Source organism: Hakea prostrata, chromosome 2 (genome assembly GCF_041222555.1).
Source record: "Hakea prostrata isolate BN-2017 chromosome 2, UWA_Hpros_2, whole genome shotgun sequence".
In the NCBI taxonomy this organism is placed as follows: Eukaryota; Viridiplantae; Streptophyta; class Magnoliopsida; order Proteales; family Proteaceae; genus Hakea; species Hakea prostrata.
The window spans coordinates 46,699,412-46,726,767 of record NC_142601.1 but is presented as its reverse complement, the minus strand read 5'-3'; the positions used below and the strand labels follow the sequence as shown (position 1 = coordinate 46,726,767).

General features: G+C 38.7%; 1 protein-coding gene across 7 annotated transcripts; it reads right to left on the bottom strand.

Annotated features, from left to right (window-relative positions):
- Positions 1 to 1,354: 1,354 nt before the first annotated feature.
- On the bottom strand, positions 1,355 to 26,862 carry RFC1 (replication factor C1). 7 transcript variants are annotated; one of them, XR_016171651.1, is made up of 24 exons: positions 26,578 to 26,861; positions 25,457 to 25,597; positions 25,254 to 25,379; positions 24,109 to 24,588; positions 23,963 to 24,030; positions 23,731 to 23,806; positions 23,589 to 23,650; positions 23,359 to 23,507; positions 19,363 to 19,523; positions 19,074 to 19,262; positions 18,839 to 18,963; positions 18,542 to 18,749; positions 13,327 to 13,380; positions 12,314 to 12,483; positions 9,828 to 9,918; positions 6,451 to 6,632; positions 6,314 to 6,353; positions 6,072 to 6,196; positions 5,092 to 5,164; positions 4,892 to 4,984; positions 4,557 to 4,803; positions 2,536 to 2,595; positions 2,202 to 2,424; positions 1,355 to 2,083 (listed from the first exon to the last, which is right to left on the bottom strand). XR_016171651.1 is itself a non-coding variant. In XM_089144743.1 (24 exons), exons 3-24 carry the CDS (start codon positions 25,457 to 25,459, stop codon positions 2,282 to 2,284), a joined length of 2,925 nt encoding a protein of 974 aa, XP_089000869.1. In that variant the 5' UTR covers positions 25,460 to 25,597; positions 25,934 to 26,297; positions 26,578 to 26,861; the 3' UTR covers positions 2,177 to 2,281. The 7 variants fall into 7 exon arrangements, 6 of the variants coding, with proteins under 6 accessions (XP_089000869.1, XP_089000870.1, XP_089000871.1 ...); XM_089144743.1 differs by lacking the exon at positions 1,355 to 2,083 and adding an exon at positions 25,934 to 26,297 and having other exon boundaries at positions 2,177 to 2,424; XM_089144744.1 differs by lacking the exon at positions 1,355 to 2,083 and having other exon boundaries at positions 2,177 to 2,424; positions 25,457 to 26,297; positions 26,578 to 26,614; positions 26,732 to 26,861.
- Between the last annotated feature and the right edge of the window lie 494 nt (positions 26,863 to 27,356).

The window sequence follows — 27,356 nt, the reverse complement described above, 5'->3', positions numbered from 1 at the left end:
GGTATCTACGACTGTAATGCTTGTAATGTCTCTATAGGGAGGGAGGAGCCAAACCCCTTCGAAGGGGCCATGGATTTTGCATAGCTTGCAAAGCACAACAATTTACACTTTTGCATGCATTACTACTATCCATGGAACTTAATTTCGGCAAATTTCGCCCCCTGGCGAAATGAAACCAGGGGGCAAAACGATATCTACCTAATATCGCCGAGATATCATCGATTTCTCCAGATATGTTGCGATCGATATATCGAAAAATATCATTTTTTTTTTTAATTTCGATCTTTATATTATTTTTTACACTTTTTAAGCAATTTCTCTCGCGATTCAATCCCAACCTTACCAATTCTATCCCAATGACAAGACTCAAAAGTTAATGTGTTAAATGTAATTAGGAGGAGAATCTACATAGAATAATTTATAGATAGGAAGACATTTTTATAGCAAAATCTTCTAGATTAATGAGCAATCTTACCAACTATATTCTAGTGATTTAATCCTCAAAAGTCAACATGCCAAATGTGGTTAGGGAAGAATATATACATGAAATAATTTATGGAAACAATTTAAATTATGAAGGGATTTTTGGTTCCTAATAGAATGTCCCGATTGTAATCATTCCAACTATGTCCGAATGATTTAGGCCGCTTCACAAAACACGTCTAAATTGTTAGGCCCACCGCTCCCGGCAGCCCGTTTCCTTTTTGCGTTGGGGTGGATATTTAAATGGAAAATTTTATAAAAAATAATTTAAATTCACCACATATTTGCATCAAATTAGGATAGGCATCAAATTTGGATTCAAAATGACCAAAAATACCCCTGAAACTTGTGGGCATAAATTACTGAAAGTCAACATGCCAAATGTGATTAGGGAATAGTGTATACATGAAATAATTTATGGAAACAATTAAAATTATTAAAGAATCTTGTAATAAAATATTCAGAGTGAATGGATAATCATTCCAATTATGTCTGAATGATGTAGGCCTCAGAAGGTAACATATTAAATGTGGCTCGATAGGAGAATTTAAATAGAATAATTTTTAAGAAATAATTCAAATTTACCACATATTTGCATTTAGATTAGGATAGGCATCAAATTTACCAAAATTATCGAATAAAATACCCAAAAATCAGGAGGCGAAATTTTCTATATGGGGGGGGAATATCGCTGAGATTCGCCGGGTAGCGAACCCGGCGAAACTTCGTTCCATGCTACTATCAACCAAGGGCCCAAATCGAACTCTATATTTAAAACAATCTTATCAGACACCCCAAACCCAGGTTCACATCTAGGCCCATGGATCACTGTACATGTTCTTTATCTGATCTCAATTTTCTTCACATTTCTTTTCTTTGACGGCGCCCGGTTAAGGACAGACAGACAACCCCAAGTCTAGTCCTCTCTAGTAAGGGCGTAAATGAATAACCAAAATTTGTCTAATTACTATTCAAATCCGTTCAATTACTAATAGAATGCAAAAATGATTTTACATTGTCCAATAAAATAATCAAACTAAATTAATAAACATGGTTTTACACCACAGAAAGGTATTCAATCAACAGTTGCATTCACGCGTGCCTAAACCCTGTTTGGGCTCACTTTGACCACACAAAAAACCCTGTTTGGGCTTGCAACAAATTGTACGTAGCCCCTGCTACTCGGCTCTAGAACCTTTTGAACCTTTTGAGCATTGTACAAGAATGTGCTGTAGAAGTCAGTCACCACCTTTGGGTGGAATTGTCGATACTGTAGCAAATCAGCTTTGAGATATCTGTAGTTCTCCCCTGCCCAAAAGGGGCTCTACTTCAATGCTACGAACGATCGAGATTGAAATTTCGGTTGAGAATCAATCTTGACCGTTCACTGCAGGTGTTGCGCATTAATTACACAGCACCCCACCAGCAATATCCCCCAGAAGAGGGTAGTCACCTAACTAGTACTTCAAGCTGGCTTCGGGTTTGGGGTGGATAATGCAGAAAGATATCATTGACTTCGAGTGCAGAAAGATATCGTTGAATAGATCCTCATGAATTCCGCGTTTTGCAAAAGGATTCCAAGCTAGGCTTTTGGCGCTCACTAAACATTACATACAAAATATGACACAGAATATCTATAGATTGCAGTGGTTGCAAGCTCAGCTGGTAACACTAGGAAAAAGGGTGATAAAGCTTTAAGGAGGAAACTGCATACTTACACTGGTCGGATATAATCCAAAATTTAAGAAAGTCTATCAAGCATAATGCACAATGCAGAGTACACAGTCTGCCCGTGCTTTCATCTCTTCCTCTTTGCACTGCTTCCTGAACTTTGTCCCCTTTTCTGTTCTGTTGGTTTAGAGCCTCCTTTTGATTTGCTTGCTGATACCTTCTTTGCATCAGAACCTGCCTTGTTTCTCAGGTCCAGCTGTACTTGAATCCCTGGCAAGATTATTACGTGAAGATTAACCAGGCCACCCAAGCACATATTTGAAACCAAATTCCAATTAAGGAGCACATCCCACCGGAACAGAGAATATGAATAGTACACACCTTTGTGATCGTTACTCTGGAGATCAAACTGCAGCTTCTTCTCAACATTAGCAGTATCATCTGACACAATAAATAATGAGACTGTTAAGTAACGTTGTTCGGCAACTGGTAAACTCACATCCACTTGAAATGTGGAAAATGCCATTTGAACATCACAAAAGAAGTCATTACAGCAAAAACAGGATATTGCACATTCTATTTAGGGTGAACATGGAGCCGAAGGCTCCGCACAAGCAGCATCCAAGGAGGCAATTTTCATAAACAGCCTTTACCCCAGCAATTCTTGCTGAGAGGCTGCTTTGAAACCTTGACCGCAGGCTACAACTGTAGTCCACCAACCACTGCACCAAGGCCTAAATGCGATGTAATAATTTAAGCAAAAAATGATTTTTTCTGCCATACACTAAGATGAATGGAAGTCTGGAAAACTTTAGGAGGTCATGGGATTTAGTTTTCAAGTGAGTTGTTTAACAGAATTCAAGCACAAGGAAAATGTCACAATGAATGGAGAAAAAGTATTATGGTCCTGATTTGCAAAAATAATGGTTCAAAACTAATTAGTCATGCTATGTAATCATATCTCAATAAGAACCAATTTAGCATTATGCAACTTTAGGAGGTCGTGGGATTTACTTTTCAAGGATGCGGTGACCAATGTCAGATCTGTGGGAGGTGAGGAATTCCCAATTAGGAGTAGGTTATATCAGGTTTAGCCTCAAGTCCTTACCTTATTGCACTTATCATGGATGATCTAACTAAGTGCATTCAAGATGAAGTCCCGTAGTATACGATCTTTGCTAAGGATTTTTTTTTCTGGGTGAATAAAGAATTCAGTAACCAAAGGAAAGAAAAGGGGATCCGAGAGAATACAAGAGAGAGGCACAGACAAGAGCCCACCAAAGCCAGCAAGGCACTAAGGAAAACAACAAAGAGAATGAAAGAAATAAAGGCTCAAGACGAAACTTGGCCGGAACAATGCTATTTTCTCCCTCTAATCTTATTTATTCTTCTTTCCAGGGGCCTTGGAAGTCAACAATGAAGTCCCTGTCAATGCGATAGAAACCTTTAGCAGAACTGTTGCTTCTCCTGCAACCCTGCAACCATCAGTCTGAGTAGAAAGAGACTTTAATGATATTGTTTTGGAGGTCAACAAAGGAAACAAGAGGATTCCAGATTAGTAAAATGAAGAAGAAAGACGTGTAATTTCAAACACTGATGATAGATACAGACATGGCAAATTGAGGAAAGAGAAATAGCACAAAGTGACTGCTTCAGATATTTAGGTTCAATCTTAAATATGATGATGTTTCACATAGAATGAAAGTGAGTAGGACAAAGAGGAGAGGAGTGCCCATAGTGCTTTTCAGACGTGCACATGATAAGCTTGTCTAGCAGAGATTAGCATGTTAGAGCAGAAGTATGGTTAAAAAAAAGGGACAAAATATGGGACGAACTTACAACAGGGTACTTAGGTACACTGATTAACAAACTCTGGAGAATCATCTAAAGTGGTATGTCCATATTCACTAAAGGCCTAGTGACGCACCAATGAGGAAGAGGAACATTATCCTATCCTATTGAGGAAGCTAAAGAGCTAGGAGCAGACCTAAAATGACCATATGCGAAATGGTGAGGAATGACATGCCTAGTCTGGGTCTCATTCCAAATATGATCTCAGACAGCCTACTAGAGGACAAAGATCCATGCTGCTGACACCATCTAGCTGAGTCAACTTACATGCTGGGCTGTTCCTCTTTTCACTTACTATCTTTTGTCCATTTTTCCTTTGTATATATCCCATATATTTTTCGAATCTCTCTCTTGCTTTGCTCCATTAATGTTCCATTTTTGGGTTAAAACCATGTTTTCCTATCTATTACTTGTTTGGGTCCACGCAGCAACTTGTTAAGTTGGGATAAGGCTGAGTTTATATTTGTATTCAATAATTAAGTCTTTTGATGCGGAGACCAAGAATGACAAATCTGAAATAGACTGAAGAATAAATTCAGAAAAATGCTCACCTGTTTCTTCTGCATCCGAAGAATTCTCTTCTTCACTTTCTGCCATTGCGTCTTCATTCTCTTCTGCTAAACCAACTTCCACTGGCTCTAACATAGCTGCTATCCGTTTCTTTGGAGCCTTTTTCATTCCAGGCAGTGTGATCAAATCTGCTGCACGTACCACACGTGAACTGATTCCTGCTTTGTAAGCCTTTGTCAGTGCAGTTTTCACAGCTGCTTGTATGCCCTCCAGAGGATTTGGATGCCCCTAAGTAACACAGGACACAAAAATCATTTGAGGGTGATAAAACAGCTCCTTAGATGGTTAGATTAATAATTTAAGGAGAGAACAATACCTGGAACTTTGACAATTCCATTATTGTATCAAAATCCTCCTGACTTAAAGAGTAACTATCCATGAACTCAACAACCTTCTGCACCGCCTCATCCTGGAAACGTTTTAACATAAAAGAGTATGATACCAATCATTGCCTCTGCTTACAAGTGGACACTTTTGACTTAATATAAATATGATGAGATCAGAGGAGCTTTAAACCTTAGGAAGTGTGCGAAGTGGATCAGTTAAACGTTTCATCATAAGGTTGAAGTAATCAAGTCGCAAAGTATCCCTGTGACATTTAATGCTAGAATAAGTTATAACATCAGACAGAAAAATCGCTGCAAGGTCATGATCAAATATCTGCCATATTGCAGCTTAGTCAACACTGGCTGTTTATGATGATAATGCTCCAATACACAAAAACCTAACTATGATCATGATCACATTAGGGGGTTCGTTGACCATTTAACATGTCTGCACCATAGGACCTATGCATCTATTGGCTAACAGTGTACTCGCAATAAAATTTTGACAACATGTTTCCCTGTCATCCTTGATTCATGGGTTACCTTTCAGATACAAACAATTTACACTATGTGACAACATAAAGTGATCATTTTGGGTCAATATTTGGATATCTAGGAAAGGTTACATAACTGTTGGCCATATGATCAAATCTGACTTTAAAACTGGATAAAAAAAACAATACAGTGGATTCCTAAACTATCCAACCATTCCAGTGGCAACACAGGTTTCATGGCTGAATAAATCGACGAAAATCCACGAAATTTCATGTTAGAGATCTCCTATGGAATTTAATACATAGAAAACCCATAAGCTCAACGGTCTTGATTAATCATAACTCTCCTAAGTGTGGCACAACAAGGCTTGCTTGAAAAAGAAATCCAGTCTACGGCAACTCATGTTTGAGATCTGCAGTAGACTTACCATGTAGATAACCTGGAGTTGTCTACACTTCCAACAGTCAAGATTAATCTTATCTGCCTTAAATAAGGCTTGCAGTAAATGGAATGGCTCTGCGCATATTTGATAGGTACCTCCTCCATTTCTTTCATAAGAGATGGAACGAAAATAGGGAAAAGGGACCCAGGGGAGGTTGAAGTATTTTGGAAATTATGCATGGACACAACAAAAAGCTTAACAAGAGGCAGCTTCTTGCCACACAATCTGCATACCTATCTGAACTAGAGTCACGAGAAGCAAGAAAATGAACACGCACATCCTCTAAAAGCCTCAAATTTTTGCCCATTGTTGAGTTCTTCCCCAACCAACCACCAAATCTATTGAAATTCCTTTCTCCCTGCAAAAGTCAAGTCTGCTAAGGACATTTTCATCAAATACAAAATCAATTCAGAAATAACCTGCATCAAAGTAGCCCGACTTAGCACTTATTCCAAAATCAAAGCTACTCCATTACCTGCTGAAGTATCTCCCTCTGCCCATGCAACAAAGCAGCACTGTCAAAGACACGAGCAATGAGTTAAATTCTGTTGTATAGAGAAGAAAACAGCATCAGAAAGTGTGATCTTTGTGAGGTGAAACTAGAGCGCATACGGAATTATGCAAGATGCAAGAGAACCAGTTTGAAAGAGTTGCCATTGTCGATATCTTCGAATCTGCACATTTATTATATCCCCATCCCCAATAGACTCAGCAGCACGTGCCAACAAGTTCATTCGTTTGACACCATTGTCATCCTTGCCAGCAGAACTAGGTCGGTAATTGAGATAGTTTTCCTGCCATTTAATAAAAGCAAAAAACCTCCATTATAATAAAAGAAGTATAAACTAGATTGTCAGATATATAATTTGTTTCTTACTTGGGAAGTTGTGGTCAGCATGACTGCAAATTTATCTTGTCTCCCAAAGAGATGGTCTACCTCCAATTTCTACCCATCCACAATCAACCCCACAACCCCCAACCACCCCCCCCACCCCCCAAAAAAAGGACCTCTTTTTATCTCAACAATGAAATTCTTTTTCTTAACAAACTTGACATGGTCAAACAGATAATACAACTCAAAATCCAGGGACAAGTCCTGTATTAGATTGATGGAACACAAGGACCCCTCCCCCCCCAATTTTGGGGCCCAAAATCCAGATCCCAGGGGGCCAAACCATGCTGGCCAAATACCCCCAAGGCTATTCTAGTCATTTTCCAGCCCCTTTGGGGATCAATATGGGTCTGGAAAGATTCCCCTTGATCCAAGGGTTCTGGACCAGCTCTTAGGTTTTAAGTTGGGTCAGCCATTTACAAATTATAGTCTTTTATTTTTTTATGTTTGACTTGGTCAAAGTTTGAGTATACTTTGGATTTGTTCCGGATAAGTTCACTTGTGAGTCAAATTTGAAGCGTCCAATTGAGTTAGGATATGATTTCCTATCTTATTTAGTTAAGTTATTTCTTTTAAATTCAAGAGTCCAAAATTAGTTGTAAAGGAGTCCTTGTCAGAAGAGGATATCCTAAGTTGAGTCAGAATCATCCTAAGTTGAGTCAGAATCCACTTGTCAGGCTACAAATAGCCTTTCTTTGTAATTCAATTTCAGTTTTGGATGAATTGATGAATTGAGAGTTTGAGTCAGGGTCTCCTGTGCGGGTGGGCCTTGACAGGTGTCAAGGGATTTCAAATAATTGTTATCTTCTTCAATTCAGCATTATCCACAAGCATCAAGCATTCTCCCTCTCCACGCAAGTACAGCAGCCTCTTCAAGTTTCAAGCCTCCCAAGTAAGTTCAGCCCCTCCCCCTACCCCTTCCCGTCTCTGTCTGCGACCTCCCCTCCTCCATTCCCTCTGTTTTAAGCCTTGAGAACCCTCCCAACCCCATCGCATACACCTTTCACCCCTTCCCCTTCAATCCTGGTCAAGCCCCAACCCTTCCCCTGGCAGCAGTTGCCTTCCCCCATCTCTTTCTTCTTCCCCACGTTGTCAGTCCTAACCCTAATAGGAAAACCACATTCCCATCCCCAACTGAACCCTTTTCCCTTCCCTTCTGGTCGCCCTTAAGCCTAGAACACAGTCCTAACTTTACTTTACCCAAGTTTGCCCTGTGTCTGGACTTCCGAAAAAACCTGCAACTCATCTTCTTCATGAAGAACCTGCAGAAATTGCAGAAATTTTTCAACAACCCCAACTCAGTCCTACACCTCTAGACAGTTTCTGGACTACAGCATCACAACAGTAGTACTAATCCGCAGAACCAGCAGCCTATTTCCCAAAAACCCTAACCTACCTAATCCCAGGAGCACTTGGACTTGGAACTCAAATCTGAATTTCATCTTTCAACAAAGTTCAGATCTGAGTTTCATAATCAGCAGACCCAGACAGTTGAAGAAATCCCAGAAAATCTACCATACATTTGCTGAAAACTCCTGGGCAGCCACATTCTAGGGAAGTTACAACATTGCCCTTAACCCTAGATCCGTGATTTCATCATTGATGCGGTGCCAGCATTCAGCAGGCTCGAGTCTGTTATGGATAGCACCAGGATGGAGCAGAAACCCCCACTATCTGGAGATCTTGAAAGCACAAGAGAATGACGCAATATGGAATGCACACAAGAACTAAAGAGATCTACGTGATTCATCTTTTGTCCTACATCCAGGAGTGAAAATAGCAGACAACTTTCACTAATGAGACAAATGGAGAATACAGTAACTCTCACACTCTATTACACCCTTATATTCTTACAAATACAATGTGTCTGAAATATCACAAGAGTGCCAAACTGATGATGTTTCAAAGAGCCCCTTCCATCCTATTATATACAAAATATATGGGATGTAGCTCCATGATTTCTCCATCCGTGTGACCAAAGAGTTGATGACTTGGTGCCGAATTCAAAATAAAGAATCTCTTCATTTCCTAATAGTAGGCAAGGGTACAGCTACCTAATGTGTACAAGATGGTAGGTGATGCCAACCATATGACTCTACTCCTCCGGAGTTTCATTATTTCAGAAACTTTTATATTATGTGAGATTCAAACATTTTGTCTCTATCTCAATTAACAAAAAAAGCAAGGACTGATGGCTGCCCTACTTCATTAATTCAGCACATCAACTTCTTTCAGCAAAGTTGGGGCCTGCTGCACTTAAATTCAAGGCATATCACAACATCCGCAAAACACATTTCTATCAAATATAGATATGCCCGTTCCAAAGATTTATATACCTGCTTATTGATACAATAATCAAGAATAATATGCATATATAGAACCCCTTCCCCCCCCCCCCCCAAAAAAAAAAAATCTTCACACCTAAGCATGTCAAAGGTACAGAGATAAAGTGAAAGACAACTGGGTAAAACTCAAACTACAAGAAGATAATCAAAACTGGAATACAACTAAAACTCATAACATAAAACCAGTCAGTATAGTCGTCAAAACTACGTAACTCACAATCTCACAGAAGACAACTAAATTAAACTTAAAAGAAACAAAATATTCCCAAAGTCTCAGAAAGGACAAGATTTTTAGCATCTTGGAAGACATTCAACAAATAACCTAAACCAACATTAAATCCATACCTTAGAGAATGTTGGCATCAACTGGATCCAGTGGAGACTAGGGGGAACATAAGGAAATCGATCCATTTTTTCTAGGCCAACTCAATTGGAGCTTTTACATGTGCTCCAAATCCACATCAAATCTATGGATCAAATCTTCAAAAGCATCTAACCATATAAATCTTTAATAGTGAAAAGGATTTCGTGGCTCCTTTCTCATTGTGCATGTTCCAGGGTTCCTTGCGCAATAACTTTCCACTTAAGCTTAATAATCTAAAATTTAATGTCCCCCTATAGTATGTATACTAGATAATGCTTCATACTTTAATGAATTGCATTAATCATTAGTGCCTGCATAGCTGTCAAATTTTGAACAATAACAATATCGAAATGATAAGCACAAAAATTAGAAGCAACTTGAAGAGAACCTGAATGAGAAGAGGAACTAAGTCAGGATCGCTCATGCTGAGGTCAACCCTCTCATCCATTCTCAACCTCCCCGCATTGAACCCAAATAGCCTACAAGCATTTGCAAGAAAGAGCTGAGGGGACTCCACAAGGTTAGTAACAATTCAGATAAAGTAGAACCCTTGCACAAATACATAATGACAAAATTAGCAAGCAAATTCCTCTATTGACACATCTCTTCGTGCCAGATTGACCCTTGCACGGGCAATAGAACATTGATAAACTACACGTATAGAACCAACATAGAACCAACTCAGCAATGCCAATCAAGGGAATATGCTAATGAAGCAAAATCCAAGAAACCGCCCAGACGCTTAAGTGACACCTTGACAACTATGTTCTGAGATGGTGCCAAGAATACCATGCAAAGAAAATAAGATGAATCATTCTGAACCAGGCAGAAAGATTTCAACAAGGCCATGACCCAAGCAATATGATCAATTTGTCACTAAGCTTTCAACAATGAATTTTACATATACTTAAGTCCTCATGCTCCAAATTACAATTGGACATGTACATTTGAATTAAAATAAGAGAACCCTTCTGACCAATCATTGAAGGATGTGGGAATCCTAATTACAATCTAACAACTTAATCTCAGACCCATATCTTAAATTGAAACAGAACTGAACCAAGAGAACCATGACTTAAACTGAACCACTGGTCGAATTGATCCAATTAAATGACTTTCAGATAAAACTACTATGGCAACTACTTGGATTTGTGCTTCTTGTGGATCTAGGTCTTCAAATTTGCATCAAGTTTACTCATGCCATGTAGGGCCAGGGGCCCCAACAGAAACCACCCACCACCACCTCCTCTTATGGTTCAAACTTGGATATTACGGTTTGATAGTTCTGAAGCTCTTGAACTTGGATTTTAGGGTTTTTCGTTCACTAATTAGGGAAAAACTGATCAAATGAGATTTAAAAATAAGTTCCCTCAAATCTCAGAACCCGTTGCAGCATCTAGATCAACTGAATCTAATCTACTTTCTAAAACAAAATTGACTCATTTTCTGTTCCCCATGTTACAGTTTTTCATCCACTGATTAAGGGGAATAAAGCAAACCAAATGAGATTTAAAAATCAGTTGCAAGATCCCTTTCATATTTGGGATTTCCATTCATAGTCTTATCTTCTCTCTTACTGACGGGCTAGCAGATAAAAGTTCTGAGGCAGGAGAGGAAGTAGTGCGTCATGGATTGATAACAGATTTGGATTGAGGTCTCTGAAATGTATTCCTCCGAAAAAATAAAGGAATTGACTGGATTTGAAAGGAATCAATGAAGAGTCAGTCCTATCTATCTATATATACAAAAATGAAAAACATAACCTTCATTCTCAGTCAAATATACTATTAGTAGATCATGCCTCGTAGTTTTTGGTATTTAAGCCTTCCATTATCTGCAACTTCTGGAACAGACAAGAATTTTCCCTCTCAAAGACTAGAATAAAGGAAGGTTGGCCCAGCCTGTTATCCTAGCTCGATAGCTACTCTTGCCCCAAGTTAACCAATGAAGATGGGTGAAGGGATTCCCCCTTCACCCTACTCTTTGAGTGTGGTTCAAACTTGAGAATAGGATGTAAAGAGGTATTTTAGACATTTTAACACATTAGGTGGCATTTTGGTCATATTAAAAAATATTTTCAATTTCAATGACTAAGTGTTAACGGTCCTTAACAGTGTCCAACGCGGGGGCCTATTTGTAAAATTGGCAACCCTGGGGGGTTCTCATGTGTTTCATTGCAAAACTAGGGGGATCATGTAAATAACTCTAATATTTGATGTATAACTGAGAACAGACTCAAGTGAGAATCTCAGAACAAAATAATAGATGATATCTTTCTTGAGGTTGATGTATTTTAAACTTCTACAACTCTAATGATTATTTAAGTTGTTTACATCAATTCTATGATTTAATTGCTTCATCAATTCTATGATTTAATTGCTTCCCATCGCTAAATTATGTGTAGAACAGGGTATTTTAGCACATCATAGCCCTACAAACTTGCAGTCTGTGGACTGTGTTGTCACAAATCTTGAAAGTGTCATTGTGTCTAAATAGCCCAAAAAAAGCTGTATTACCAAATTTTAGACCCAAACTAGGTCAAAAATCCATGGAAACCATCAACAGAGTTTCCAATAAGTAAGTGCACCAACTCAGCAAGATCCCAGTTCAAATCAGTAATTTGGCCTACTGAGTTCTCAAACTACGTCTAAATTTGTGCATGACCTTGTGCTGCATCAGTTAGTGAACTTATATAACACCCACAAAAGAAAGCCAAAAAAGGAAACAGCAGTACAGGAAGAGAGGCAAAGACAAGATATAAAATATTCATTAGGGGAGGGAATGGATAAGCAAGCATACTTATTAACAGCATGAACAGATAAAGATAAATATAGCATAGTTTTTACAGGGGAAGAGATGAACAAAATGGCATACTTATCAACAGCAGTAAAAGGGGATATATCTTCATCCTTCATACTACTCAGAAGGCGTTGTCTTATGTCATCATATTTGATCACTGTCATTGAAAGGCTCATATACTGCAACTGATTCAATGCCATACGCATATCTCCATTAACTCTCTCTGCAAGTTCCTCCAGTGCAGTCTAATACATTTTGCAAAACAACATAACTAATTAGAATTGATTACAAAAGTATAGCAACTTGCAAAGGATACTGATGATCTGTCTCCTCCATACCATACAAATGGCAATGCTATGTTAGTCACCAACAAGGTCACAACAAAGTCTTCCACGGAAGGTGGACTGTTGGACTAGATAAGGCGTACCCAGTGCCGAAGCTCCCACACTGTGAGGTCTGGGGAAGGGACTTACTAGGCAGCCGTACCCCTGCTTTTTTCTTTTTTTTTGCAGAGAGGCTGATTCGAACCCGCGACCTCCAGCGCACAATGGAGAGACTCCACCATTGCGCCAGGCCCGCCCTTCACTGTTGGACTAGATGAAGGCAAATACAAACAGCTCACCAGATGCCTTATCATCCTACCCATGGTGAAAATACCACAGAAGCAAAGACAATTATTAAACACTTCTTAAAATGGTCTTCTGAACATAGATTAAGACTCCCAATCAAGATCTCAGTGATATCTCATCTTTTGAGATTCTGAGATGAGAAAGTATACTAGTAAATATCTTGGTATCTCAATGAGATCTCAGTATATGCCAAAATTTTACTGTGATTGTATGCTCCCCCCCCCCGAAATCTGACATGCAAATTAGGGGGGGGGGGAATTAACCTTGTCCTTTGGTTGATCGAATTGGGTTTTGAAACCAAGTTTCTCATTCTTTTTTCTAGTATGAAACTAGCAAGTGTTTGGTAGGTTACTAAATAGATTGAAGTTTGAATTACAGGCTTCTGTGTCAAGGGTAATAAATCTGACAGATTCAATTGTGTGTGCAAGTGCTTGCAAGAAAGACTGGTCAAAGTTCTACCTCATTCACTTGAAGCCCTTCCTGATTCGCAATTTGCAGTAATCTCTTTGCCATCTATCATGTAAATCTACTTTGTCAGTCATTCCAAGTTTACAAGGAACTTGATGGCAATTAAACAGGACATGAATATGAGTTGAAGAGGAAAAATATCAAACCATTCCTTTAAGTATGTTCAGCATACAAATAAAGAAACAAAAGCTACATGCACAAGTTGAGGATAATATATCAACAGTATACATCCACCTCCCAAGATGGTCTTCTACAAACCCAGGAACCGCAGAAAGGCAAAAAATCCTACCAAAGTTTTCAACTCAATTGGACAAGCATAACTACGATTCTAAGAACCAACAATGGGACAAATCTCCACATCCTAATCTACCCCAACCAAATATCTTATGGACTTTTCCTCTTAAGATTTACTGGATGCATGAAGCACCCTGATGCAGAAATCTAGGCCCTCAGATTTGCTGCCTTGCCCTTAGAAGCCCAGGCAAAGCCCCAAGGCTTGCTGCCCAGCAGCACTTCAAGTCATTATTGATTTTCCCTACTTGGATGTCTTTTTAAATTCTTCAGTATTAGTAATCTGACTAATCTCAGTGGCGAATTTGTAATTCTGCCCAATCTGAGGGGTATTTTAGTAACATTTGAATTAGTAATATAAGGACATATTTTACTAGGTATTTATATTTCCTTTTCCTACTCTAACTCAACTAGTTTCTATTTTCAGTTTGAACTTTATCAACAGTTCTATTCATATTAGATCTCCAGTTTATTATGTATGAATAAGCCCTTCCACCCAACAGGTAAGGCAAGAATTCAGATTATCAATGAAGTGTTCTCAGTTTGACTCCTCTGTGAATGTTGCTGGTGCAACAATGTTTTATTCAACTTCATAAGGTACAAGACTGGAAAACACTAAGACTCGGTGAAGTCAAGCCAGATCCATATTATGACTGAATACAAAGCCTTCAAGAACCCATTCCAAAGCTCTACAAGGCTCCCTATCCAGGTATTTGAAAGCCTGCACTCCATTCCCCTTTTGTATCAACTTCCCCCACCCCCCACCCCAAAAAAAATTATTCTTGAAGTTTCAGATGTCCCAAGACACCCAAAATTTGAAGTCAGATCTACAACAATCTATCTATCCCACACTTAATGATGTAAGCACAGTTCCCTCCCTTGGCCGAAACCCTAAATTGGATCCCAAGGCCCAACCCAAGTGGCGCAACTAGGGGCTGGCTGAAACCCCCAGGGGAAATTTGGTCATTTTCCCCACTTAATTAGTTTAGTCCAGAATTTTTGTTTAATTTTTGTGAGTCCAAATCTGATTTTGTTTCCTTGTTTGAGTCAGTTAAGGGAGTCCTAGTTACAGTTGGAGTGCTGTTAGGAATCTATTTTAAATTAAGATTCCTTTTGGATAATTAGGTATTCTATCATTCTATGCAAGTTAAGTCGGTCTTTATTTCCCAGTTAGAGTGTAAGTCCTTCCCTCCAACTGAAAGGCTATAAAATAGCCAATTCATCTCATTATAAACTCACTTTGAATTGAATAGAAGTCTGAATTTGAGGGAATTGGATCGTGGTCTTCTTGGGAGGGCCATGGTTGGTTTTGAAAGTAGTTCTTCAGAGTTTCCAGCATCTTCTTCCAATCTTCAGCATCAATTCAACAGGCCAGCAGCTTCATTACACAAGTAAAGCAGCCCAACCCCCTTCCTTTCCACCTGTCTTACACAACAGCCTCCCCCACCCTTCCTCTTTTTTGCGCAACCTCCCCCCTCCCCTCTCCCAACCCTGCGGTAGCCCTAACATCCCCCTCCCAACCCTATGATCTCCCCTAAGCTCTTCCCCTACCCCTGCAGCAACCCCACCCTCCCCTTCTTCAATTTGCCCCCCCCCCCTCTTCCCTTCTTTCTTGCGGCAGATCTGAAACCAGAAGGAAAAAAAGAAGAAAGTAAGAGGAAACAAAAAAGAAGAGATCAAGAGAGTGCCCAAAAAACCTACCGAGATTCCAAGAACCCTAGTTACTTCAAACCCATCCAATAGGGATTTGTTAAAACCCTGCCTATCTCAAAACCTCCCCGCAGGGATTTGTTACTCCTCTGATCCATCACAAAACTAACCTGTCAAGAGTTGTTGAAACCCTAACCTCCCCAACCCAACCCATATTAATCCAAAACCCAAATTTAGCAATTGTATCCATCTCATTGCGAGATTTGTTAACTATTTTCTGGTCTCAAGAGGAAAGGATTCTGGGCTACCCCCAATTCTGGGGAAACAATCACAAAACCCTAACCCTAGAATATGGTTACACTTACATCACTTTAAGCCCATCATCCCCCCCCCCCAAACCCTAGTGAGTTTAGATCCTAGTTTGACCCCATTCTAACCAGTCAATATCAAGACACTAATGTTTTCCTGACCTTCGGAACTCCCTAAAAGCCCAAAAACAAAAACCCTCATATTTTCCAAGTTTGAGGGATCATATCCCTATATTATTATTACCTACACTGCTCACAAATTATCAGCCACCTCTGATAATTTGAGGGATCATATCCCTATATTATTACCTACACTGCTCACAAATTATCAGCCACCTCTGACACCTGCAAACCCAAGTTCCGCCCCTCTAAAATATTAACCCAATATCTCTAAGGCGATTCAAGGCTAAGTACCCTTGATGCTCTAACCATCATTTAAGAGTGCAACTTCTAATCATATGGCCCTAACCTAACCTTTTTCCCTAAACTAAACCTATCCACCCCATTCGATTTGGATCCATTAAATGATCATGGAAGAATTGGCCCTCATTCACATGAGGTTACATCACACACCCCTCCGTTTCATCCTTCAAACCCTAATTATATGTGCAATGCCGTCTCTTCTATTTCACCTTCATCAACGGTTGAACATGGCACCCGAAATTATTTTTCAGTGCCTACAACAGAAGCAGGAAGCCTTTTCCCAACTCAATGGGATCGGTTACATGGATCCTTGTGATGTAACCACCCCCCCCCACACACACACACACAAAAAAACCCATAAAAAATGGACCCTAGAACTAAGCCCAATTAGCGTACTAAGGGCTGGCCGAATTCTGTCCAAGGGTATTTTAGTCATTTTGGAAAATTTCGGGTGTGTCAAGCTGGGGGGGCTCATTAAGTCTAATGTGTTGTTTGGACAGTAGATCCACTTTTATTTCATTTTCTGACTACTTTTTGCAAGATATTTGAGAGTCCTTGTTTAGGTGAAATTCCCAATTAGGTTGGAATCCCACAATTTGAGTCCACTTTAATTTCCTTATTTTAAGGACTCCATATTTACTCTTAATTTGGATTGAAGTCCTCAGAGTTACCAAAGGGTTTTTTATGTCAAAAGCATGAGTAGTAGTTGAGTAGTCGTCGAGTTGTTAATTAGTGGCCAAGTTGTAAAGAGAATTCCCAATCCAAATTGGATTCCCTAATTAGAGTCCAAGTTAGTTAATTAGTTTGAGACCAAGTGTCATTCCTTCTATGTAAAAGGCTATTTAAAGGCCTCGTACCCAACACTGAAATTCAGACTGGATTAATAAAATTGCAAAGCACTGAAGGAGTATTGGAGTCGTCGGTTTATAAGGAGGATCCCCACTTTGCTAACTCATGGGCTCACAAAATCAGAGCAAATTAGCCCAACTTAAGGAAATAACAGTACTATTGTAATAAACCAAACTTTTCAAGGAGTTAGTGGTAAATATAGAAAAAGAATGGCAAATCTGTAAATAAGCTGAAGTTCGAGTAAGTGTCAGACCAACAAAAAAAAGTAGAGATGGCAGAAATGTAATTTTCAGAAGGATGAATACCAAAATAAATAAAGAGATGGTAATGTATGAGTGGAAGGGGTAATGCGGTAACCTAAAATATATTAAGGTAAATAGAATAAAGCATGTACCATAAGGGGAAATAATAAAATAGAAGATACAAAGAGTAACCTAATCACAGAATTCACGGAATCAAAAAAAAGAGAAAAAGAGGTCTCATCTGCAGTGTGAACCAGAGGCAAAGCAAGAGAGAAAAGAAACCCAAGAATCAGCACTGCAGTCCCCCCCCCCCCACAAAGAATAAAGAGATCCTGCAAAAAGGAGAGAATCAGGCTGCAAAGAGACAGGACTGCAGGGTTTTCTTTCAGAAAGGATCAGCAGATTGATTCTGAAAGTATCAACATCAGATTCTTCAGCCGTGTGATTCTTTACCAAGGCAGAAATCTCAAAAACCAGTCCAAGTCTAGCTAAGGCTCCAGGATCAGATCTAAAACAGAGTATGCTGAAGCAATCAAAACCCTATAATTTGTTCAACTGATAGAACCAAAAGAACCTAAGGAGTTGGCTACTTCAGATTTTTTAACCCAAAAGAGCTTGGGAATTACACCACCGAATGTTTGACAATAGGCAATAGCACTCTGGCAGATTGAAAAGTGGAGGGCAGAACTGGAACAAGAACAACATCTGCAGCCCCTTGATCAAATTTGACAAAACCCTAATTTTTGGATTGACAGAGATAACCTCACAATTAAGATTTTAGAATGACACACCATAGAAAACCAGAATGTGTAACCATCGAGCAATCCTGGTCATCATCATTGTTGTATTAACCCATACAATTTAGAACATGAATTCTTTGTTCTTCCAGTTCAAACCAGAAGCGCTAAATTACTCTCAAACCGGCAATCACAAAGAGAAACAAGTGCTTATTACACCTGTTCTGATACCATGTTAGAAATCTGAATTCTATAACCAGACAACCATAGGAAGATCAAAGAAAAGAAAGCAAGGTAGAAGAGAAAGAAGTGAAGAGAATTGGGAAGAGGGAGAGTTGCGCAGGATACTCCAGCTCTCCTTAAGTTACTTTATTTATAGATCTGGGATGATCTCTCAGCATATTACAAAATAAGGAAAGTTATATTCTGATATATTCACAGAGTACCACATATTCTGAAACCAAATAATAGGAAAAGTTCCCTAAACAAGTTACAATCAATTTAGATCTTCTTCCTAGCAATCTAAAATCTAAAAGCAAATAAAACCAAATATGTCCCCCATATATCTTTCCTAAAATAACCACAAGACTGTTAATCAACATAAGATCCATGAATATCTTGCAAAATCTTGCTGACCAAGCTACAGTATAATATTATTCTAACTCCACTGTTTAACAATACATACAGTTAAATCGTAGAAATGAACCTGTTGTTTTGTAGGTTTTCTGAAGCTCAGAAGCAAACAGTGGTTAACAAGACTTTTCAGCTTTTGACTGTATCTGTCATTACAGATACAGATTATTGGAATTTTGGAACTTTTGATGCTAAGAATGAGATCAGCCACTCCACCTCTATCACCAGCAGACATTCCATCCACTTCATCCATTATCAGCACAGTTTTAGAATGTTTTGACCTGCAACGAAAATCAGAAGGAATGCTAAAGAAAAAGATCATATAACTTTCTTATGTATCAGTTAAGAGTTCTTATCAAGTAAGACCAACCAATCACTCTTTTCAACACACATCGCTTTATTGCTGACAAACACCTTCACAGAATTTGCAGTGCTTCCACCAATTCCTTTAGTTATTTTGGAGTCAGCTTTTCCACGATTATCACTGGCATTGACCTAAATAACAGAAATAGGAAACGAAACGAGAGAACCAGTTTGGTACGTAATCATGGTAATGAGCGAAGTTTGCAGCATTAAAACAACATTCCATAGTGAAAATACACCACCTCCATGATTTGAAAGCCAAGCATTTGGCTAACCAACTTTGCTGATGTAGTCTTTCCAATACCAGGTGTTCCACTTAGAAGAACAGCCTTTTTAAATCCACTATCATTTTGCTTTTTCCCCTTTCCCTTTTGACCACCATCAGAAAAAATTTCATTCCAATTAACCAGCCAGCCATGGAGCTGCTTAACCTATAATCACCATAATATAAAGTTATGAAATTTTTTCCTCCAAAAGATGGACAACAGGTCAAGGAACATGCAACTAAGCACCAGATATTATAGCACATACAAGGGATTGATTGCCAACAATGTCATTTGGAGTCTTGGGTCTGTATTTCTCTGTCCAAGGTAATGAACATTGTGAAGTACGTAGATCCTTCTTCTTAGCAGGAGAATAACCAGTAGCTGGTGCTTTTGGAGCAGCCATTTTTGCTGAAGAGTTGACTTTATCTGAAGAAACCACATGCACACATCATAAAAGGTTTGGGTTTGGGATTTGGGAAAAACCTCCAGTGCAACATCAGCATGTGACTACAACAAACCTCTGAATGTTAAAGGCAAGAATACAAGCTTCCTGTTACTTTATTAGGGTTACCATCAACTTCAGCAAGAAGATAACAAGGAAAAAAGATCAAATAGATATCAGTCCACAAAAGTATCTTTTTCTTTTGGTTTTTTTTTTTTTTTTTTTTTTGGGGGGGGGGGGGGGGGGGGGACTCATGAAAGTTCTAATGACAAACCCTAAAAGTAAGTCCCACATAACTTTTAAAATAATAGAAGCAAGCATAGCAACACTTACAGTTCTACCATTCAGTACTATGGAACCTGAATCTCTTCTAGATGAGAACATCGATTTTTCTGCTCTAGTCTCACCACCATATTGCAGGTGTATCCCTTCCATCTTCATTTGCCATAGAAAAAGAACTCAGTTGAAACAGACCAAAATGTGTGACATGTCTAAGTTTCATGAAAACCAAGACAAGGTAGGCTTGTGATGTAAAAATTCCATGAACTCGACCAGTTTGAAAATTCAGAATTCTCAATAGGGTTTTCTCCATCCATGTTCAGCAACCGATCTCCTTTCGGGTCTATAAATTCAGGACCTGAACTCCTCGCATTCCCGGGTTTTTACTGGTTGACTCTATGAAAGTGACATGAAGCTTTCAGAGAATCAAACGTGTATCATCTCCCATATACGGAAACATAATACGACAAATATCTTCAATAATTGTTGTATAGAGAGTTGCTGTGGAGTCGTAGATTTTTTGCCTTAAGGATAAATGTTTATCTGAATCAGTCATCCTTCCTTCCGAAAATTTCTTCAGCTTCTACTCATGCAAGAAGAATCTCGGACAGGGGAAAGACGTCTACATGTACACGTTAGTTGCAAATTACAGTTCCCCTTTCCAAAGTGACATTGTTCCCCTATATCTGATATTTGTCCTAAATCTATAAATTTTGAAAAAGATACAGGATCAAACATAGACTTGGGGAAGAAAGTGTTCACGGTCACCGGTGGCTTTGGGAGTCAATAGGAGTTGCAATATTTCATACATAAACTTGGGGAAGAAAGTGCTGAATGAAAGGATAAAAAAGCATTTTTTGGTATTTCACAACTAGTAATGGGCAAAAACAAAGGCATTGTTGTACTTTCACTAGGGCTCCTTATCAGTAAGAATAAAATGGTCATCTTATAATGACCCTTAACAGATTTTTAACACCAGTAACTTTGGAGGACCTAAATGTAAGGCTTAGTTTTTGGAGGACCTAAATCTAATCCCATACTAGATTCATTGAGCAACAATGGAGGACCAAATATTTCAAGAACAAGAGATAGAGCCGTAGAAATTCATAAAGGAAGTCAGTTATTCATGCAACACAGAAAGAAGATAGCGATGGATGTACCACCAATTGACATCATTGCAAGCACAGACCTAGAGCTACTAATGATGAGGCATTTGGGTAGACAATGGATATACGTAGTGTTTCTGACACTTTGGAGGCAATTAGTCTGGGAGAGACTAGAGGATCTAAACATTAGGATGAATCACCTGAGATAATAGAAACCCCTCTACATGACAATGATGTGAACAAAAAGACCCCCTGGCGGAAACCCAAAATTGGGCCCCCAACAAGGATATAAGAAGCCTCCAAAAAGCCCAGACTCTACAATAGGGGTATTTTGAGCATTTTAACCCTTAATTTACTCCTGCATTTAAGTTAAAATTTACATCAAAATTTGTTAAGTCAGTTTGAGTCTTGTTAGGATTCGTTTTGAGTATTTTATTTTGAGTTGAGTTGTTTGCTTCAGTCCTAAGATATATAATTAGCATGTGCTTAAAAGATAACTTAAAAATATGTCAATAAGATTTCAATCTAAGGGCTGGAATCCCGTAGTAATTTGATTCCTTTTCTTAAGTGTGATAAGAGCCCAGTTTGATATGTAATGGAATCCTTATCTAATAAGGATCTCCTAAGTTGAGTCAGAGTCAATTATTTTAGGCTATAAATAACCTCTTACGCAATGTTATTTCTTAGTTTTGATGATTAATTGAATTAATTGAGTTGAGGACTAGGGTCTCCTTATGGTTGAGTGTTTTGTGAAAGTTCTTTCTTCTTCTTCATCAACCCAGCTAAGTTCAAGCATCATCAAAGCCTGCGAACAGTCAAGCATTCAATTCCCAAGCCCACAAGTGAGAGCAGCCTCCTCCCCACTCCCCCCGCCCCCCGATGCAACCCCAGAATACCCTCCCCCTTTCCACCGTAGCATTCCCCAGCCCCTCCCATCTTGCCTAGCCCTAGAGACACCCCCAACCCAGTCACAAATACCCCCTCCCCCTTCCACATCTGTTTCTGTTAACCCTACCCCATCCCCTAGCAGCCATAGGTCTCCCTCTCCCTACCTTGTTTCTGCAATTCCAGCAGCACCATGCCTTGGTTAAACCCACCTCCCTAGTCCCTCTTGACCCCATTCCTCCTCTCCTATAGTCGCACCAAACCCTAAAAGACAAACCCCAAGTTATTTGTCCTATTCTACTGAATTTTCCCGAATCTGAAAACTCCTGCAAGTCTTCTTCAACCTTGGAATTCAATAGAATTTTTAGAAATCCAAAAACCCTAAAATAGACTTCCCAAGACTTCCTTCATTCTTCTGAAACCCTGAAACCCAGTTCAGAACCAATAAACCAGCAAGACAAAGCCCAAAAAGCACACCGGCCAAAACCTCTCTAAACAGAATTCAAAATTCAGATCTGAACTTCAATCATCAAAAGAATTCAGATCTGAGTTTCATATTCAGCAAGCTTGGATTATTAAGGAATCCCTAGAAAACCCATCCACTACTTTGCTGGGCAGCCACATTCTAGGAAAATTACAGTTTTGCCCCTAACCCTAGATCTGTGGTTTCATCAGACAGTGGCTATGAGAATGTGCGATCAACATTATATGTCGGGTATGAACCATCTGGTATATACTAGATTTGCTGGTGGACAATCTTTTGAGGGCACCAGGGTACATTTGGATATTGTCTTTGTCTTTGAGTATCCATCCCAGCCATTTGTGCTGGCCACTTCTTAGTTCTTACACTCTTGACTCTTGGTGAGCCCTTTCCTAGACTGGGATATGTTACACAAGTTGAGTAGTTATGGACTACCAGAAAAACTTAGCCCAAAACATGTCATGTGTTAAATATATGGCACATGCACAGGAACAGCTACAAAATATTAAGAGGTATGTACCTCGTGGAATGGACCCACAGAAAACTTTGAATGGAATAAAGTGCTGACTACCTTCTTTCTTTATTCAGTTTACATCAGAAAGTTGGTGTTCTTGTACTTTAACTATATTTGAACTTTGTGTTTGTAATATGACCAGTAGACACTTGTAAGTTTGTGATCAAGCATTTAGGATTTCAGCATACAATAGTAAACTTGGGACATACATGTTTCATGTTTTGTGTTTAGAAGGTCAAAAAACAGGCTGTATGCAGAAAATCAGATTAAAGGTGATCAAATTTGAGCCTTCAAACCACCTCATAATGTTGGCAGGGACAAGCATTCAGGTTTAACTAGTTTCCAGTTTCTATGCAACTCAGCTTCTACCGGTCAAATATTAAGTCTTGATCCTTAATCTTAGCTCACCATTTTATGGTTGACGAAAGGAAGTTCATAATTCAGAAATCATGTAAAATGCAGTCAATACCTAACAAGAGAAACAGCCTAAGCTCCCCCACCAAAAAAATAAAAAAAAAACAACAACAACAATCTCATTGTTAATTTGAGCATACCCTTTACTTGTTTTTGAGGACTTTGCTTTGGCTGTGATCCGACAGTTTTATCTGCAGTTCTCTTCCCAATTTCTTCTTGTACAGGAACCTTTGCGCTCTTTGATTTATGGATCATATCAAATAAACCGTCTTCAGACAAAAACGGGGTACTATACAAGAAACAAACAAAAATAAGAAAAGAATAGTGATAAACTGCAAGAAACCATGCTGGTAATTATGAGATGACAAACCGCAGCTCTTTGGCTTTCAAAGATTTTCGCCCTCCAATATCTTCATCAACTAAAAGGTAACTCTGCAAAACAGAAGAAGTCACAACATATAAACACAATCAATCAAGACCAAACCAAAGACAAGATTTAAGCGTGAAAGGACCGTTTTCTTGCTGACAGATCCAGTAACACGACCACCATGACGTTTAATTAAATCTTCTGCCTCTTCCCTTTCCAAGCTGGAATTACAGAACAATATTACTAAAAATATGCAAGAGAAACCAGTAATGGAAAAGAATAACTACTGATAACATATAATTACTGAATTTTGCTCCCAAAGTTCCATGTACTCCACTCTTAGTAGGAACAGCCTATTAAACATTCAGATGCAATACCTGTCAAGAGTACCACTGATCACAAAGGTTAGACCTGCCAAACAGTCAGGAGCACCTTCAGGGACTTCCTAAATGACAAGAAAAGAAAAGCTTCAGAACCAAATTATTATGTAATAAGGTTTCAGATGATCCAGAAATGTTCCCACCTTTTCCCCTTTGTGTGGAGGATCTTTCCTTTCACCAAAATTCATGAATCCACCTCTCCCACCACCTCTTCCTCTTCCCCTAGCCGAAGCAGTTGCTGCTCCTATTCCACCACCACCCCTTCCACCAGTTTTAAGAGTATCAATATCCTCATCATCCATGGCGTTTTCATCATCTTCATTAGTGTCTACAGGCTTATGAACAACTCCTCTCCCTGACCCGCCCTTCAACTTTTTATTAGGAGTGGCCTCAGGAGAACTTTTCCTTGCACCAACCATCATGAAGTCATCATCATCAGCATCTTTTACCTTCTGAATCTTCTTTGTAGCTGGGGATTTAGATTGCAGCTCATCCTTTTGGCTCTTCCTTTTAGCTGGGGTAGTTTCCATCTCTTTCTTATCTCTTGCTTCCTCAGTATCACTGGAAAAATATTTGCTTTTTTTCCTTCTTCCCAATCCCTCTTCACTTCCCTGTACCAGATCCTTTTCAACAAAAACCAATTAAAATGCTTCTACGTCATATAAATATTTAAACATAAATAATAATAATAATAATAATAATAATAATAATAATATTATTATTATTATTATTATTATTAATATTAATATTAATAATAATAATAAAATAACCCAAAGGGATTATGCATCCTGTTTAGGCCTAAAACAAGGAAAATGGAAGATAGTTGATAAGATAATAATTATTTGCTTCAATTGTTAAAAAATAGAAAGCTACAGCCATCTTTCTACTAAGAGAACCTTCAAGAAAAATTAATTAATTGCCTGAATTTCTGATCCATAGAATAAAAAAGCAGACCTTCTTTTTGTATATTTAAAAATACATAAATGAAATATTCACAATACGGGAGGTAACTAGTTGGAAAGAGGTGTATGGTTTGGGATAAGGGGGTCTTAGTTGTAGAGATCTAACTGTTGATACTAAGTTAGGGTATTTTGGTCCAGTAAAAAAACTGTACAGCAAAACCTGAATCTGTACTTCATATATGCATCATAATCATATTAAGATATTATGATAGTATGATAGTATGATAGTGTGATAAAATGCAACAATGCAATCACAATTTAAGGATCATTGACCACAAAAGGAATAACGAAAATCACTTCAGCAAGAAAGGGCAATGTATGTATACAGATTTCTTCTCTGCTTGCGAGGTAGCTGGAGAAAGCTTCTCCGTAGCAGGTTTCCCAGGCTTCGATGCATTGCCGTTACCCTTGTCATGTTGTTTCATAAACCACTTCCGAATATCTGGCTGTGCCTGAGAACCAAAATGTGAATATTGAAACTCACAATGCCAGAAAACAAAAGGCAAATACACTGGGAACCCTAACTCACCATGTCTGAGTTCAAGGTCTCGTTCCAAACTCCACTATCAAAGACAAGCAGGCAGCTAACTATATGGAGAAATTCATAGAAGTAAGTATAATTCTTCAAGCTCCACTATCTTCGATTCAATAGCACCATCAAGCACCAGACCTAGATGAAAAGTACCAAATGTGATAAATAAAATGATTAGCAGTATACAATGAGAGAAGTTATTAGAGCCGAAGGAACCCGAAAGAAAGCATAGAAATTCAAAAGCTTCTCTGATGTAAATATAATTGCACAGTTGCATCAAGTTACAATAATAACTCATGCACGCAGACCCGGGAAAGAAAAAAAAAGAAAGAGTGACGACACAAAGAACTCGTATGAACTAGGAGATGGGTTTTTATAGACTTCCTTCCTTTTCCATAAAGAGGAGGAGGAGGGACAAAAGGAGGCTTTACGCTAAAAAGGGCAACTGCGGGAAAAGGGTTTAGAGAGTGAAACCAAAAGAACTGAAAACCAGGCGTCCACGCCCTTTTGACTACAGCCCTGATCGGAGAACACCCTGTAGTTTTCTTCGCTAGCCTTCCTTCCGTCCAGTAAGACTTCCAATCGGCTATAATCCCGGCAGCGCCATTGCGAACAGCCCCGGCGGACTAGCCGGCTCGCGACGGTCGCTTAGCTTTCCCGGTTGCCCTAAAAAGACTAGGATCAGGTTTGGCGTGAGAGGCGTTCATCTTGCTGATATCGAGAATGGCCTTTGCTGTCCGTTCTCATCTCTCTTTTACTTTTCCCAGCTATAAATAATGAATTTTCATTAGGTCAAAAGAGAGAAGGTTCAACCAGGAACGGAGTAAAACTGCGAAAGCTTCCCTTGCAACAAAATAAAACAAGTTTGTAAGCGAATCAAGAAGACTAAGAACAAATAACGTCTCCCTTAGACATTGAAAACTGACGTTAACCATGTTTGTATCAGAAATAAGAAGGAGGATTGGGGGCTCTTAATCAGTCTAAATTCTAAGTACTGGCCCTAAATGCAGAACATTTAAGTATAAAAAAAAAAAAAAAAAGACTGGATTTTGGCAACCTAAGAACAATGGATAGATAGTTAGAAAGGAAATAGGTGGGGTAACTGGAACTCACACTACCTTCGCCTGCTTGAATTGCTGCTCAGCGTTCCTTCGTCTACCATCAAGAAGATGAGAAAATAAAAATAAATACAAAATCACACAACGATGACTGGTTAATCACTCATTCTGATTGGCAAAAACGGGTGAAAATGAGATTGAAGAAGGCGGGAACCTAGGTTGCAGTAGACTCTTCTTTCTCTTTCTCGTTCCGTCACTTTTAGGCAAATAGTTTATTTTACCGCAATGATCATTTTCTTATAACACTACTACTTCTTTTGCACGCTCTTGCTATTAAACGCTCCCAGTGATGACGGCTTGTACAAAAAAGTTGGTACAAAACTACAAATTCTCATTTTTTTGTAAAAACTTCATTGAGAGATATTGAAATAAACCTATTAAAAGAAAATGGAGAAGAGCACTTATGTATTACCGTTAAAAAAAATTACAAAAATATATTAGAAATAATGATGAAAATAGATGGAGATCAATCAAAACTCTTCATTGAGTTGAATACATTATATATTTATAGTAAAAGTAGTATTTTTTTTTATTAAAAAATATCAAAGTTTGCAAAGAAATATAATATATGATTCTTGCACACAATAACATGTTCTTGATATAGAAAGATAAATTGTCGCACAAGATAAAATATACATATAATGTAAATATTGACTGCCAACATTGTGTTGAGATAACTGTAATCTTCAATTAAGATGGGAATGTGAATCACCAAAATTGTATACTTATAGTGGTTGAGATCTTCAATTTGAAGTATTATATATTTAGGGTGATGGACA